Genomic DNA, 14,668 nt, shown 5'->3' with positions numbered 1-14,668 from the left:
CTATCTATCCAACTGCCTTTAAATGTTTTATAATCTATTTCCAAACCACAATCATCCTTTTTAACGTTAAGGAGTATTTTTGCAATAATGGGAAAAACCACGTTTTCATGTAATGAACCAGCTCTCTGACACCATTTCTGGCTTGCTGTTCCAAGGTGTTTGATCCATTTTGAACACTTTCATCTACTACAGTGCCACCCTGCACGCATTCCAATACTTTTTTCTTTATGCCAACACATCCCCTCCCTACAGTGGCCACCCCTGCAGTACAAACTCCCACCATGACATAAGATGCTAGCTAGCAAGATGACCCAGTACAAACATTTCAGTTCAGGACTTTTTTGTGCTATCAAATTTTTCCTCTGACTTACAGCCCTATCTAAATGCCAAGTGGCAAAGCCTCCTCAGAGAGGCAATTACTGCTATTCTTCATCTGATACAGGCGCTGATCAGAATGGACTCTACTCTGAACTAAGCGTATTATCTCTGTAGCACGTGATCTCACATTTATTTTAAGCACGTATGTTGATGTAACTCACTTTACAAGAACTAATTATAATCTTACTTTGAAGGGCTGGATAATACGGAGCCAACTGCTTGAGCATCCTGGTCATTGCAGGTATGTCATTTCCTCCTAGTCTGTTCAAAGTGTTAGGAGCAAGATCGACAGCGTCTTCATCAAATGTCGTGTCTGAGCCTCTGAACTGCTGGTCATCTCTGTATGAACCACCGCCAGAGAAGGGATGGTGACGTGAACCCCAGTCACTTCTGTGGCCTGACTTCTGATGCCGATATTCTTGACACCTAGTTTCCCGGTTCCAGCTAGAATCCTGGTTCCACCTAGAGTCCTGGTTCCACCTGGTATCCTGGTCCCACCTAATGTTCTCATTCCACCTGCAGTCCTGGTTCCACCTGGAGTCCTGGTTCCACCTGGTGTTCTCATTCCACCTGGAGTCCTGGTTCCACCTGTAGCCCTCGTTCCACCTGGAGCCACCTCTTCCTGAAGAAGCAGAATGTGCAGAAGACGTACAAGAATTTGCAGGCCCATCACTCCTGTAACAGGAATAGCTCTGCGAAGGATAGTTTGTTGAGTATCTTCCAGATGAAGGATACGAAGAATTGGGATAGGGTAATCCTTGATCACTTAAGCTCCTTGCTTTTGTACACGTTTGTTGGTTCCTCCAGTTTGTACTTTCCTCGCCGTATGGCAGTCTGTTGTCGGGGAGCTTACTTCCTTGCACATCTTTGGGCATATATTCTGCTGAGTACTCACTCACTGAATTTGTCTCATACGAAGAGGCCTCACGGGCCAAATTACTGCCAGAAGCAGATCGGCTGAACTGTCTCAGCCATTCACTGATCCCACTGGCTGGACATCCAGTCTGAAGAGCAAAAGAGTCCCTGAGTGCAGACATCATTGCAAAGTCACTAGGTCTTAGTCCATAGAGAGATGATCTGTCATCCCTTTGGTAACCGTATGAGTTATCAGGAGCAAAAGAATCATCTGCAGAACACTCTTCATACTGAGACGAAGAACCTTGATTCCAGTCAGAATTTCCTAAATAAATAAATGAATTAATAAATACATAATTTTAAAAGGGCACTAGAAGTTAGTAAAATATGAAAATACCAATTGAAAACACAACTACTCGGAGGTTTTATGAAGGGTTCTTCTCACATGTCTTGCCTTTATGTCTTACGTGAGTCCCTTCATCTTTTTACCCCAAATCCTCGCGTTAAAATAGGTTAGACAAGGTTTTCACTCACATGTTCTGATTAATTTTCGCATCAACCCACATGGCATGAGACTGAATGTAATTAGAATAGTTTAGATACCTTTTTTGTTTTGATTTTTCTTCCAATTCATTAACTACAAGTGGGACAATTTTTTGCAAAAGAAACTCAATAAGCCCCTTTTGGTCTGACTATTTACTGGGTTAGCAAGTTTTTTTTCCTGGGTTAGGTTTTTTGACCATGTTGAACAACGGACTCGATCCAATTAATCCCTTCAACTAATAAATCATCTCAATTCAACTATACTTTACTGTCAAAGCATCTTAAAAATCAACCACTGGAATTATTTGAAGGCCTCTCAGGTAAGATGTACCTAAAAGTGCTCACGAAGATCAGGATACACTAACTGTATACCTTATATACAGTTATAAATTATAAAAGAAGTATAAATATAAAATATACTAATATAATTAATATTATAAAATGCTATTATAAATATTGAAGTTAGCATGTCTCAAGAAGTTAACACTTCTGATGGCAACATGTGTGCATTTTGAATATGAAATAAAACGGGTTAGCTAAAATCACGTTATTTCCTCTCAGTGCTTGTTTTCTTATTAAATCTATCGGTTCTGCAGTTTAGAAGAAAAAAACAAATAGAAAAGATTTACAAAAGTTAAAGCCTGTAAATGCTCTAGAGGTACAGTCAACCAACAACGTGCCAAAGCTCTACTCTAGCAGCTCGCCCTCATGTCCTTTTTTATTGAGTTTCTTTTCACCCTAAGACTTAAGGGAAACAGAGGGAGGCAACGACTTAGCAGGCCAGCAGCCTGAAGAAACAAGCTAAAAATCTCTTTCATTGCATCCCTGGCAGAGGTATTCCCTCAATGTAATGTAAGAATGGCAACTACCTCTTTGAAGATGCCTTGACACACCAACCTTCACAATGAGGGCAGGCAGATGTTACTGCTTGCGTTTCCTGTAACCTCTGTTTCTGTAATACTACGCAGCAAGTCAAGGTTCAAGTCATGAAGGCTTTAGAAAAAGATACTCTGAATGGACTCAGAGGAAAAGACACGTGGTTCTCCAGTAAAGAAGTGCTATTGCTGGCCATAAAAGCAAATTTTTGCAATTTACACAATGTTAAGAACAGACTTAAGACAGTCGAACAACGTACCTACATTACCTTTGGATTTTCCATATGGCTTATACAGTTTTGGGATGTTTTTTCTTGCTGGAAAATCATCTTGAGATATTGACATCAGTGGCCTCAGACTATTAGTATAATTAACCTAGATAAAACACAAGGTCAGAATGTCTGTTTTTAAACTAAAACCTTGAGCATTCAAACAAAAAAAAAAAAAGCAATTTCCCCATAGAAAGTTAGCAGAGTACTATTTTAGGTGACAGCAAACTCCATATGAATGACGTCTTGCTCTGTTCACTACTAACACACTGAAATAAAATTAAAAAAATTTTTTTTTCGTAAGAGGTGTGTCTCTGGAGAAGAGAATGAGGTGCCTGGGGACAATGACAATATCACCTGGTTCAAATTTCTATACTGCCCCACAACCTTCAACATCACCTGGCTAAAATATAAAACTGGTGTATATGCAACTCCTGTCTCTAGCTGGGGAATGCGGAACGGCAGGCTCAGCTACCGCCTGAGATTAAATGACAATAATTTTTAACTACCTCATGAGAACTGCAGTTTATGCACGTGTCAGAATGTGGCACGAATAGGAAATACAAGAACCAAAATACTGCAAAGCCCACATCGGCCACTGTTAATTCAGCTTGCTTTCAGCCAGCCTCCAGCCCCTTCCTTTTTGTGAATCTTTTTCAAAACCCTCTCCTATTTTCAGTTCCAGCATAATTCATTAGGTTTTAAATGATTTCGAGAGAATCCAGACTGGGCACTTGCATGCTTCCTTTATTGTTTTCAAAAGAGTTCAGTCTGAATTTAAATGAAAAAGGCCTTTAAACTTGTCCAGAAGCATTCTGTATTTTTCAGCACATGCCATGATGTGAACAGCAAAAAGATTAATTTACTTACTGCTGCTTTCTTTTCACAAAACAACTTCAAAGCTTCTGTAAGTTCCTGCGTAATGTGAACAACGAGTGTTGCTTCTGAGTCTGAGGTGATGTGAAAAGTCTCCTGTTGAAAAATACAGTAAGAATTGCTAGCTCATTAGGATGCCAAAGGGTCACCTACACAAACAGACCAGCTATACTTTGATTTTGGTGTAACCAAAGTAGTTACACTATTGGTTTATATATAACACATACACATATACATCCATACACACACACATCCATGAAAAAATAAAATCATGAACATAATTATGGCCTAGTAAGAGGTAAGACATCATCCTTGGTTCTGTGGCAATCCCATACTGTCAATCATGAACATTCTGTGGCAGATGGAGAAAGGCACAAGTCCTAAATCTATGTTGTCTGTGTAGAAAACTGAATAAAAAGTCATCTTGAGCAGCTTCATCAAATGGCTTTGATTCCCTAATTTTAGCAACAATAAGATGAAAGTTGTTACTATAATATCCTAATGTATAATATTGGGAACCTGAGATATCAAAATACATTAATATATCTATATAAACACAGAACAGCTCTGTTTACCTGTCTTTTTAATGTCCAATCAGAAGGAGTAGTAAGTATATGAAGTTACAAGTGATTACAGAAAGTAACAAGAATATAGAGTAGTCTTATGCCACAAGGAGTAGATGTGATACCTCTTCATTAGACAGAAGCCAGTAACTGTCTACCAAGCATTTTTGGTAGTTTACTGATTATCCCTAGATTGTTTTTTCTGTACCTTTTCCTAATAACTACAGACTAAAAGATTAAAAAAAAAGACTGAAAGAGAAAAAACATTCTTCAGCTGGTAATGAAGCACACATCTCACGACAGTCTACTTGTGATTTCAGAGTAGAAACAAGCAATTCAGACTCAGAATGAAATGTTGTAATTGCTTTAGGTACAGTATTCAAGAGAACAAGACTTTGATGGAATAAAAAGGCAAAGATACATGGTCAGATATTTCCACAACATGAGCCTAAAAGGCAAAACAAGGTTTATTACGCCACTGACAACAGCAACAGAACAGATAAAACTTCTCCACCCCAATATCAACAACTGTGCTCTATTATCACTCAGTTTCACTTGGCTGTCCAGTTCTGCAGCAGCAGCACTGGCCACAGCACCACAGGCAGCAAGAACCGGCTGGCTCAGGTCCTTCACCAACCCTAGGAAGTAGACACGGGCAGCCAACAGCACTTGAGCAACATCAGTACTGCTAATGCTGCTTGTCGGGGTGGCTCCTCAGCAAAGGGAAGAGTGATCCAGAGAACAGAGGGAGAGCTCAGATTTAATCCAGCATGCTGTTCTCAGCCAAAGTTAAGCTACAGCTGCTCTAGCTTTTCCAAGAGCAAAGTCCACCAAAATGTACCTTAGAAATGAATGCTGTGGTCAGATGAGTTTGAGCAGTAATCAACGGCTCCTTCACAATATTCGCTGATTCACACAGTGAAACCCCACAACTGTTCAGACTTACCAAATTCTTACTCTACATACGTACCAAGAACTCTAAAGCTTTCTGCTTCCGAACAGGATCATTCTGTGGGATTGGGGAAGAAAAAATTACAAGATTGAACTCCACAGCATTTGTTGCACCATCTTGTACAAAACAAGATGCTTAACAACAAAAGTCAACCCAAATGAAAGATGGTATTTGTAGGTCACAGCTGCAAACACGTAACATTAAGCCTCAACAGCCCAGTGCTGCTCAAGACAGACACTAGAGAGATCATTTAAGGTTTAACCTCTGAATTAGAAAAAAATAGATCATAAATCTTAGATGTAAGATTTAAACCAAACCTTCACCTCTGATCTAAAGAGGGGCAAGGCAGTGGAGACTGCAGCATAGCTTGGGAGATTTGGCCTACAGCCACTGAGCTTCAGACTTGGTGATTTTAAACAGTAATTATGTGAGCTAAGGTGGGTCAGCATCCTGGCATATGGTATTTATTCCCCTTGTGCTGTGATGAACATAAAACTCTGGTCGTTAGGTCAGTTATTTTGCTTCTGGACTAATATTAGTAAAATGGCAAAAAAGCAAAAAAAGCAAAAAAGCCAAAGAGTAAAAGCTTTTCAGAAAAAAAAAAAGAAAGCAAAACAAATGTAAGGAAACTGATAAAATACAAGGCACTTACAGAATCACTACCTCTACATACCTCATGCTTATGATCATCTTCCCACCTTAAAAAGAAAGAAATAGAAATATTAAGATGCATTCTAAAGATTACTAAAAAGTTAAGCTTCCTTTTTGTATCAAGGATCAAAATATTTACATTTCCAAATTTATCTAACTTACCAATACAGGATATATTTTTCTACAGCACATCTAAAGTATTGTATTTCTTAAAGATCTTTACTCTGGATCTCAGAAAACAACAGTAGTACTGATGAACTTTACACATCAGCTAAAGAAGATGACATAAGTAAAAGTAATGGTGTTTTTTTCCTTCCTAAATGAACAGGGGTGCCTTTTCTACAATTTAGGCAATGGCATCCCAGAGAAAGTGGTAACACCTTGAAGTTTGAATCGCAGTGTCTTTGTGCATCAGACTGTTACTGAACTGCATAACCAGTAAAATATTTCAAAAGTCATAGCTACTTATAAACTGAGCATCGAATTTTATTTCAGGTTACTTCCTCACAGGCAGAAAGCAACACTTTACACAAAATGAAGAACTACAGTGGAAAGACACCACATTTTCCCCATATTTGACAACGTTTGTTACAGATCTGGTTAGTAAGTAAAGTGATCTCGTTAAAAAAATCCCTTTCGATTCCCTGTGGAGGTTGTATTCTCACCTTGCTTTCTTCTTTGATGGGGCTAGAAAATTAAAAAGAACGATTAGCACCAACATAGGGTTTCCACCGTATTACTACAATAAAAGCACTACACAAACCCAATTGTTATTGTCCCTAAAGTGGCTGCAGTGTTTTAAAGGACTAATAATCTTTCTTGCCAGCACAGTCTATAAGGATGAGGAAGGAGGGAAAGCTCAGTAAAACAAGGTAGTCTGTTTAAGGCAGTAGCTGTGCCTCAGAGAGTCAGCTACTGCATCATACGTAACTTCACATTTCTTAAGGTGTTCCAGGATAAGCAACAGGACAAGTTATCATTCTTACGATAAATGATGCATTTGCCCCTACAATACATAGCTGAAAGACTCATGTTACTGCCTTCTGACCACCTGCTGTTGAACAAATACTGATGAGCTACAACAAGAATTAACTGTAAGATGAGGACGCTGAACACTAGAATCATTTTCCCAGACTTATGCAATTTATGCTATCTTTTCAGTAAGCCTACACTTGTTCTTTCCCTGCGTGCCTTCAGATCTGGTTTCTTCTCTGCAGCCATATTTTTGGTACAAAAAGACAGTAATTAGATCACATCTTTAGCTGCTGCCTTCTCCACATTATCAAACCAGCTCCCTGAAGCTGTTCTCCACATTATCTGAACCAGTCCTTGCATGATCTTTGTAGCTGGTGAGTCCTCTGCTGTTTCACCACAAATTCACCAAAGTTTCTCATGTCTACAGGACACTGTTCCAGAAGTGGCCTAATGAGTTCTGAGAAGAAGGGAATAAACACTTGCTATTATCTCTTAATAACGCAGTCCAGCATGCTGTTAGCCTTCATTACACCACGAGTGCATTGCTGATCTGTGTTCCTATCGTGGTACATCAAACCCTGCAGGTTCTTACGATCTGCTCCCTAGCCCACCAGCATCCAGGTTGTATCCAGCAGGGTGTTGCTCCATCCCAAATGTAAGGCTTCACATGTGCTTCTGTCAAACTTCAGATTTCTGACAGCCCATTTCACCAGGTTTCTGAGACCCCTCTGCAAGGCAGCTTTGCTCTACCACATACCAGGCATTGCCCTCAGTTGATGTCACCTGCAAATCTGACAATGGTGTATTCTATCCCATTATCCAGGTTGTTAATGAGCATGTTAAACATTGCTGGCACCGGGATCAACCACTGGGGAGTGCCACTAGCAAGCAATCAGCACGCTTTAAATCACAGACAACTGCTTTTTGAATCCTGAATAACCTGAGATCAGCCTCCTTTTATCCACGGTGTAGTCTTATCGTATCTCCTCAATTTGGCTACAAGAACTGTTGACTAAGACTGTTTTGAGAGCTTTGCTGTAGATAAAATGACATCCATCCCTCCTTCCATGTCCACAGAGCCAGCCCATGCTGTTGCAAAAGGCAATCGTCAAGCTCAGTTTCTCCTTGGTAAATCCACACTGGTTGTTCCCAGTCACCTTCTTGACCTTTACACACCAGTAAATGATGTCCATAAGGCCCTGCACCATCATTTTTATAAGGTCTGGGTCAGCCTGTAGCCACACACTGTACTTTTAAAGCTAAGCATATTTGTCTGTTGTTTTTTTTCAGGTCACCAAAGAGCTCCTCTGATCACCACGACCTCAGAGACATTGGACAGCAGCTCCCTCAACACCAGAAGCACCCCATTTCGTCCCATGGACTTGCACATGCTCCATTTGCCATTCCCTAAAGTGACCCTTCTCTACAGTGTGGGTAATGCCATGGTCCCCTAGACTTTACAGCTGTGCACGAAGCCCTCAGAGCAGACTTTGTCAGTAAAGATGAAGCCAAAGAGAGCAATAAATAACTCAGCCTTTTCCATGTTCTTTATCGCTAGGTTACTTGCTCTGTTCACAGCAGGCCACATCTTTTGCTGCCGTCAGACACGCTGAAGCCTTCCTTTTGACCTCCAGATTCCTTTCACCTCCAAACAAGCTTCACCTTCTTAATTCCACCCCAAACTCATCTGGAATGCCTATACAGTTGTTCGTGTCAGCCTGCCTCTGATTCTGTGTGCTTCCTCTTAGCATTTAAGATCAGTTAGGAGTTCTCTGTTCAGCCACACCAGCCACCTGTTATGCCTCTCTATATTCTCACATTGCAGAACGGATCGTCTCTTTTCCTTAGAAGGTTCTCCTTGAAGACTGATTATCTCTTTCGGGTGTCTTTTCCTTTGAAGGCAGTCTCTCAAGGGATGCTGGATCAGTTTTCTGAAGATGAAGACTGTTCTCCTGAAGCCCCTGGTCATTAATCTAGTACTTGGCTTCCTCATTCCCCTGAGGATTTTAAACTGTCATGTCATGATCTGCCTATGGATAACCTGTTCCAGTGCTGTACTGCCCTCTAGGAAAGAAGTTTTTTCCTAAAGCCTTTCAAAATGCCACTTGCGGCTGCAATCTTGTTACATTGCCTGCAATTACCAACCACTTTGTCATCTTTGTAGCAGCCTACACATACTTGAAGGGCAGTTCCCAGATCACCCCTTATCCTCTTCTTTCCCATCTAAACAAACCTCTAATCCTTTTCCTAGGTACATGCTCTGACCCGAGTACCTCCACAGCCCTCTTCTCCAATTTCTCCATCTTCCCCTTGACATAGAGGGAATAAAATTGGATGCAGTATTCTAAGTTTGGCCTTCCCAGTATCAAATAACAGGGAATACGAATGTTCACCAGTCTGTTGCCTGTGCCCACCTGCAGTGTCACAACATGAGATTTGCCTTATGTGAAATGAAAGCAGTCTCATTTGGCTCATATTCAGCTTGGCACCCACCACAGCCACCAACACCTTTTTAGCTGACTGCAGTCTGTCATTTCCTACCCTGTACTGATGCATGGAGTTATCACTTCCCCACTAAAGATACAGACAAGATTCTCCACTCATCTGCTCTAATTTCAAGCAAGGAATAACTCAGTAAATCTGTTGACTTCTTTCCAGTTTCCAGTTGTATTCTGTTGTAGCATTAATAGTTGTTTTTAGGAAGAAAAAAATGATGCAGGCAGAATTCAGATTAAATTAGATCAGAAATTCAAGTGCTATAGTACTACATTGTGCTCATGCATACCCTCATACTTCTTAAAAGAATGTTATAAGGCTTTCAGGCTCATCAACTCTCTACCTTGAGTAACAGAGTACAGGAATTATCTTAAAATGATGGCATCTTCAATTTGAAGCTCAAAACAAAATACAGATAATCTTTCTTTAGAAAATAAAGAAAATTTTCATTGAAAAAGAGCAACAAACCAATCCTTCCAAGGCATCTCATATATATATATATATATATAGGGATACATAACCCTATCTTGGTTTTCCATATGATCTCTGCAGCTGCCAAAATTTGGTGTTAATGTCTGTTTTGTCACTGACAAAGTAGTACATGCCACCAGATGGCATCACCTAATTACATCCTCAATCTCACTCTTGCTGGTAGAAGGGAACTTTGAAGCTAGAAGTTATTCTTTGACAATACAATCTACTCTAAACACACAGAGCTGCTAAACCAATAAGCATGATTCCCTTCTAAATAAGTAGAGTGGTTTTATTTTCGAATGAACTTGCTATTGTCTTTACCACCTAACCAAAGCAGAATTTAATATTGTACAGCACAACACTTCACTCACTTAAGCCAGTTAACTCTTCTCTGTTCACTGAAGTTCTTCATATTCTGTAGGATCCCGTTTTGTTGTTGTTGTTTGTTTTGTTTTGGGTGTTTTGGTTTGATACCTGATCATCTCTTTTCGGTCTTACAGAAGTCAGCAGACACTGATGTCAAGTACTATGAAGTCCATTCCACTTTCCTCAGGTTACAATGCGGCCTGCCTGAAAATGATTTTGCCCCTATATTGCCCCTCTCAATCACTAGGAATCTGGATTATCTTTTCTCTGAAATTTTAAAAATCTTTATGGATTATTCTAGAAGATGAACTTTCAGTACTACACCTTCTACATTATTGAGGACTTCCACATTATAAAGAAGAAAAGGAACATAGTTTCCGTAAGATTCCCATATCAAGACAAGATATTAACAATGTTCATCCAGATTCACACACAGAAAGGTAGTTAGGTCTCACAGGACACCTTGCTAAAAAGCCAGGATTCTGGTCACAGTCCCTCTCCTTCACAAGAGACAGAGAATTTCTTCAGGTTGGCATTAGTAAGCACCATTGTACATCTACAGTAACAAAAGATGACCCAACCATCCTGTATGGAGCGAGGATGCTGCTTTTATGTTGGGGTTTGGTTTCCATTGTTCATTCCAATGAACTTGCTAAAGAACTATGACTTCTACTTTCATCAGTGATTCAGAACCAACTTTTATGTCTTTTAATGACTGAAATGAGTTGGAGGCTTTACAAGCTTATTCAGAGGAACACTGTATTTCTATACTATTTCATTTTCCTTCATTAGCAAATTACTGTAGTTATCTAAAATACCTCCAGAAGCAACCAGTTATAAAAACATCTAAGAAATATTGCAAGCCTGACAATTCCTTCCTTTCCTCATTTCAAATTCACAAAAACTGGAAAATCTCTGAAAACAAAACATCTTGTAGTATTACGTACAAGTTTGATATTTTAAATCAGTCAAATGCTTTGAGTTCAACTACTCATTCAAATTAGGCCAGTTTGGGCTGTCAAATATAATATATTCAAGTAATTCATAAACTTACATGAGGTACTTGGTCTTATGTAACCTTCAATCTAGGAAACAGACATAGATTTTTATTAGATTTTCTGATTAAAATTTTATACCAACAGTCCCTACCGCAACTGTCTCTAGAGATAGAACAAGTACTTTTATTTGTCCTAAAGTAGTATAGCCCATAATTTTATAGATTATATATAATCTTAACAATATAAATGAAATTTGAGAAAATGCAAGTTATATAAATTAAAAGTCATTGAAGTAAAGCACTAAAATCTCTGAAACGTTTAATTCTGCCAGGATATTTTCTATCTTAGAAAAAAAAAAAAAAAAAAAAAAAAACACAACTTTTTAAAAATAAACAGGAATTTCAATTCTGCTGTTCTTTTCCCCAGATTTTTTAGGGTGACTTTAACTTAAGTCTTAGTTCTATTTAACACTACATTTCCTAGATGCACACAGGAATTTAACAATATTTGTCAGCAATACTTTTAACTTAGTAGGTCAAACATAAATGCACTGATAAAATATACATTATTCAATACTTTATATTTACTTCCAACTACCTTATACATTTTTAATCCTTCGGACTTCTCTAGCTCTCCTGCTATTCTTCTGAGAAATGAGACTTTGCATTCTTTTACATCTGTTGTCTTTCTCTTCATTTTATCTGGAAATTCTTTAGACTATTGAGAAAAAAATGGCTTTAGATGAGCAACACCAAAATTAATTTAACCTTAAAAAGTTGTCACATTTCACTTTTTCAACAAGCTTTCAAAAGACTAGCAAACATTGTTTTGAACATTAGGAAGTAGTTTTGTTTCGGTAGCACCACTAGTTAAAAGTTAATGTTCAAATCATAAATTCAGATGCTACATGAAGTTCACTACTGAAAGGTAACATCTTTTGTGCAATATCCAAGAAGGCCATGGGCATAATGAGGAATGAGAGAGAACCAACGCCCAAGAACCTGATCCTGGATGAGATTAAAATACTTAGGAAAAGACTTTGAGCAGATACTGACTGGATCAGCAGACCCCTGGATCTCGTTTCCTCGGTAGCTCACAGCTTTATAGCTCTTTATCTTGATCAAACTCATGAAGAATCAATCATACAATTATTAGTGACTTATCATATGGTGGTTTAAACTTCAAACTTTATGTAGGTATTCATATAGAAATAAAGGATAGCATCTTAGAGAAATTGTGATCAAAACGTAATATGGATATATTACTCACTATGTATGCTCTCCTGTGTTTATACCCGCTGAGATGTTCTATCATGGGTGCCATCTCTGTATTAAACCCACACAGCTTGCATTCATAATGCGGCTCTTTTCTTCCTTCAAATCTGATCTCAACCACATGTTCTAAACCTGTAAAACAAGAGTTACAAACATCTATACTTACAACAGACTACTATAAACAAAAGTATTCTCTTCAAGATGGCTCACTAAAAGCCAAAAATAACAAAGAGAGTATTCCATTTTCAGAATTTCAACACTTATTCAGGGTCACAAAAATCAGATTTATTATCAACAACAGTTAAACTTCTCTCTTTACAGTGCTTTATTCTGAAGGGGAAAAATTGTCTATAGCAGATTTGCAGGCTCAATAGAACAAAATCCTTCATTTATCTACTTTTTCACCCAGGATATCTTTAAGAAACCAAAAAAGAACATTCCATTCAATACAGTCATGTAAGACAATGGAGAAGTGTCAGTCAAAAAGAAAATGAGGATAGGAAATGCCACACAAGCATCTGTATTAAAAGATCCCATTTAAACTACTTAGTCAAACATAATTTGGACAGCATTTGAGTAGTGCAAAGTGCATGCAGAAAGAACAATAATTCCTTCACAAAACTGGGTCCTTCATTATCCAAAATATTCCATAAACTTTTAAGAATTAACAGGAAATAAAACAGATTTTCTTAATTTCTTTCCTAGAAATGACTGGAAGACTATGGATACATTGAAAAATCTAAGTTTCATGATACGGAATGTCCTCCTTGGCCAGCTTGAGTCCGCTGTCCTGAGTGTGTCCCCTCCCCATCTCTTGCTCATCTCCTGCCTACTCGAGGGACCCAGGCTGAGAAGAAGAAGAAGCCTTGATACTGTGCACTGCTCGGCAACAGCCAAAACACCGGTGTGTTACCAACACTGTTTTAGTCACAAATCCAAAAAAGCACCATCCAGGATGCTATGAAGAAAGTTAACTATCTCAGACCCACTACTGCATGATACTGTTAGATCTTAACTCCAAAAAGTAAATTATCAGCATTTTTTCTCTTTATCAGGGAACATATTTCTCTAGGCCACCATCATATACTAGCAACACTAAAGCCACTGACCATCAGCACCAGTACGTGTTGAAGTAGCTTTGCAGAAAAGGGCCCAGGGGGATACCAAATTGAATGTGAGCCAGCCTTGTGGAAAAGAGGGTAAACAGTACCCTGGGCTGCACGAGGAGCATCACCAACAGGCGAGGTCCATCCTCTCCACTCAGCACCGGTAATGCTACACATGGAGTAGTGCGTCCAGTTCTGGGCTCCCCCTTACAAGAGGGGGATGGACATACTGGAGAGAATCTAGCAAAGTGGCACAAAGATGATGAAGGGACATGAGCACCTCTCATATGAAGAAAGGCTGAGAGAGCTGGGACTGTTCAGCCTGAAAAGAGAAGGCCCAGGCATCAACCTCAGTGTGTATAAATTACATGTGAAGGGACAGTCAAAGACAGAGCCAGGCTCTTTTCAGCAGTGCCCAGCGACAGGACAATAGGCAATAGGCACAAACTGAAACACGGGGGGTGACATCTGAACGTAAGGAAATGCTTTCTCACTGGGAGCATGCCTGAGTACTGGAACAGATTCTCTGTGGAGTTGTGGAGTCTCCATCCCTGGAGCTATTCCAAAGCCATCTGGACACAGTCTTAGGTAACCTGCTCAGTGATCCTACTTGAGCAGGGCATGTGGACCACAGGCCTTCCAGAGGTTCCTTCCAACCCCAACCATTCTGTGAAAACCATCTTTATAGAGATGGTTTCTTCAGGAACAAGTTATCTTATGATTAAGGTGTACAGAAGAGGTGGCCTTTACAGTGGTCGCATAATAGGCTCAATTTTAAAAGGTATAATATGTAAGATAAATTCTATTAATTATCCGACATCAGTTACAAAAAATGAAACAATATTTAAAATATCACTTTTTATTTCAAAACAAAGGAAAGCTATTTGGTTACAAATTCAAAGACATACCATTTAGAAGAAAAAAACATACCAACTAGAGGTTCTTCTCTTTTGGGATCATTCATAAAATCCTTCAGACAGGTTATGTCCTTTGTGAGTCCTCTCTTCACTGAGATAA

General features: G+C 39.1%; 1 protein-coding gene across 1 annotated transcript in view; it reads right to left on the bottom strand.

Moving 5' to 3' along the window:
* LOC101791905 (uncharacterized) overlaps window positions 1–14,668 on the bottom strand; it is a 36,974-nt gene that overhangs the window by 6,663 nt on the left and 15,643 nt on the right. Inside the window, exons 6-15 of the mRNA XM_038175446.2 lie at window positions 14,582–14,659; window positions 12,541–12,677; window positions 11,869–11,988; window positions 11,328–11,358; window positions 6,628–6,649; window positions 5,985–6,009; window positions 5,330–5,368; window positions 3,791–3,892; window positions 2,921–3,026; window positions 566–1,558 (exon numbers count right to left, since the gene is read on the bottom strand). Of these exons, the coding sequence (XP_038031374.1) occupies window positions 566–1,558; window positions 2,921–3,026; window positions 3,791–3,892; window positions 5,330–5,368; window positions 5,985–6,009; window positions 6,628–6,649; window positions 11,328–11,358; window positions 11,869–11,988; window positions 12,541–12,677; window positions 14,582–14,659 (1,653 nt within the window). The remainder of the gene's footprint in view (window positions 1–565; window positions 1,559–2,920; window positions 3,027–3,790; window positions 3,893–5,329; window positions 5,369–5,984; window positions 6,010–6,627; window positions 6,650–11,327; window positions 11,359–11,868; window positions 11,989–12,540; window positions 12,678–14,581; window positions 14,660–14,668) is intronic.

This window comes from Anas platyrhynchos, chromosome 2 (assembly GCF_047663525.1).
Source record: "Anas platyrhynchos isolate ZD024472 breed Pekin duck chromosome 2, IASCAAS_PekinDuck_T2T, whole genome shotgun sequence".
NCBI lineage: Eukaryota > Metazoa > Chordata > Aves > Anseriformes > Anatidae > Anas > Anas platyrhynchos.
The sequence above is the reverse complement of the archived record's forward strand: the minus strand, read 5'-3'. Positions and strand labels throughout refer to the sequence as shown.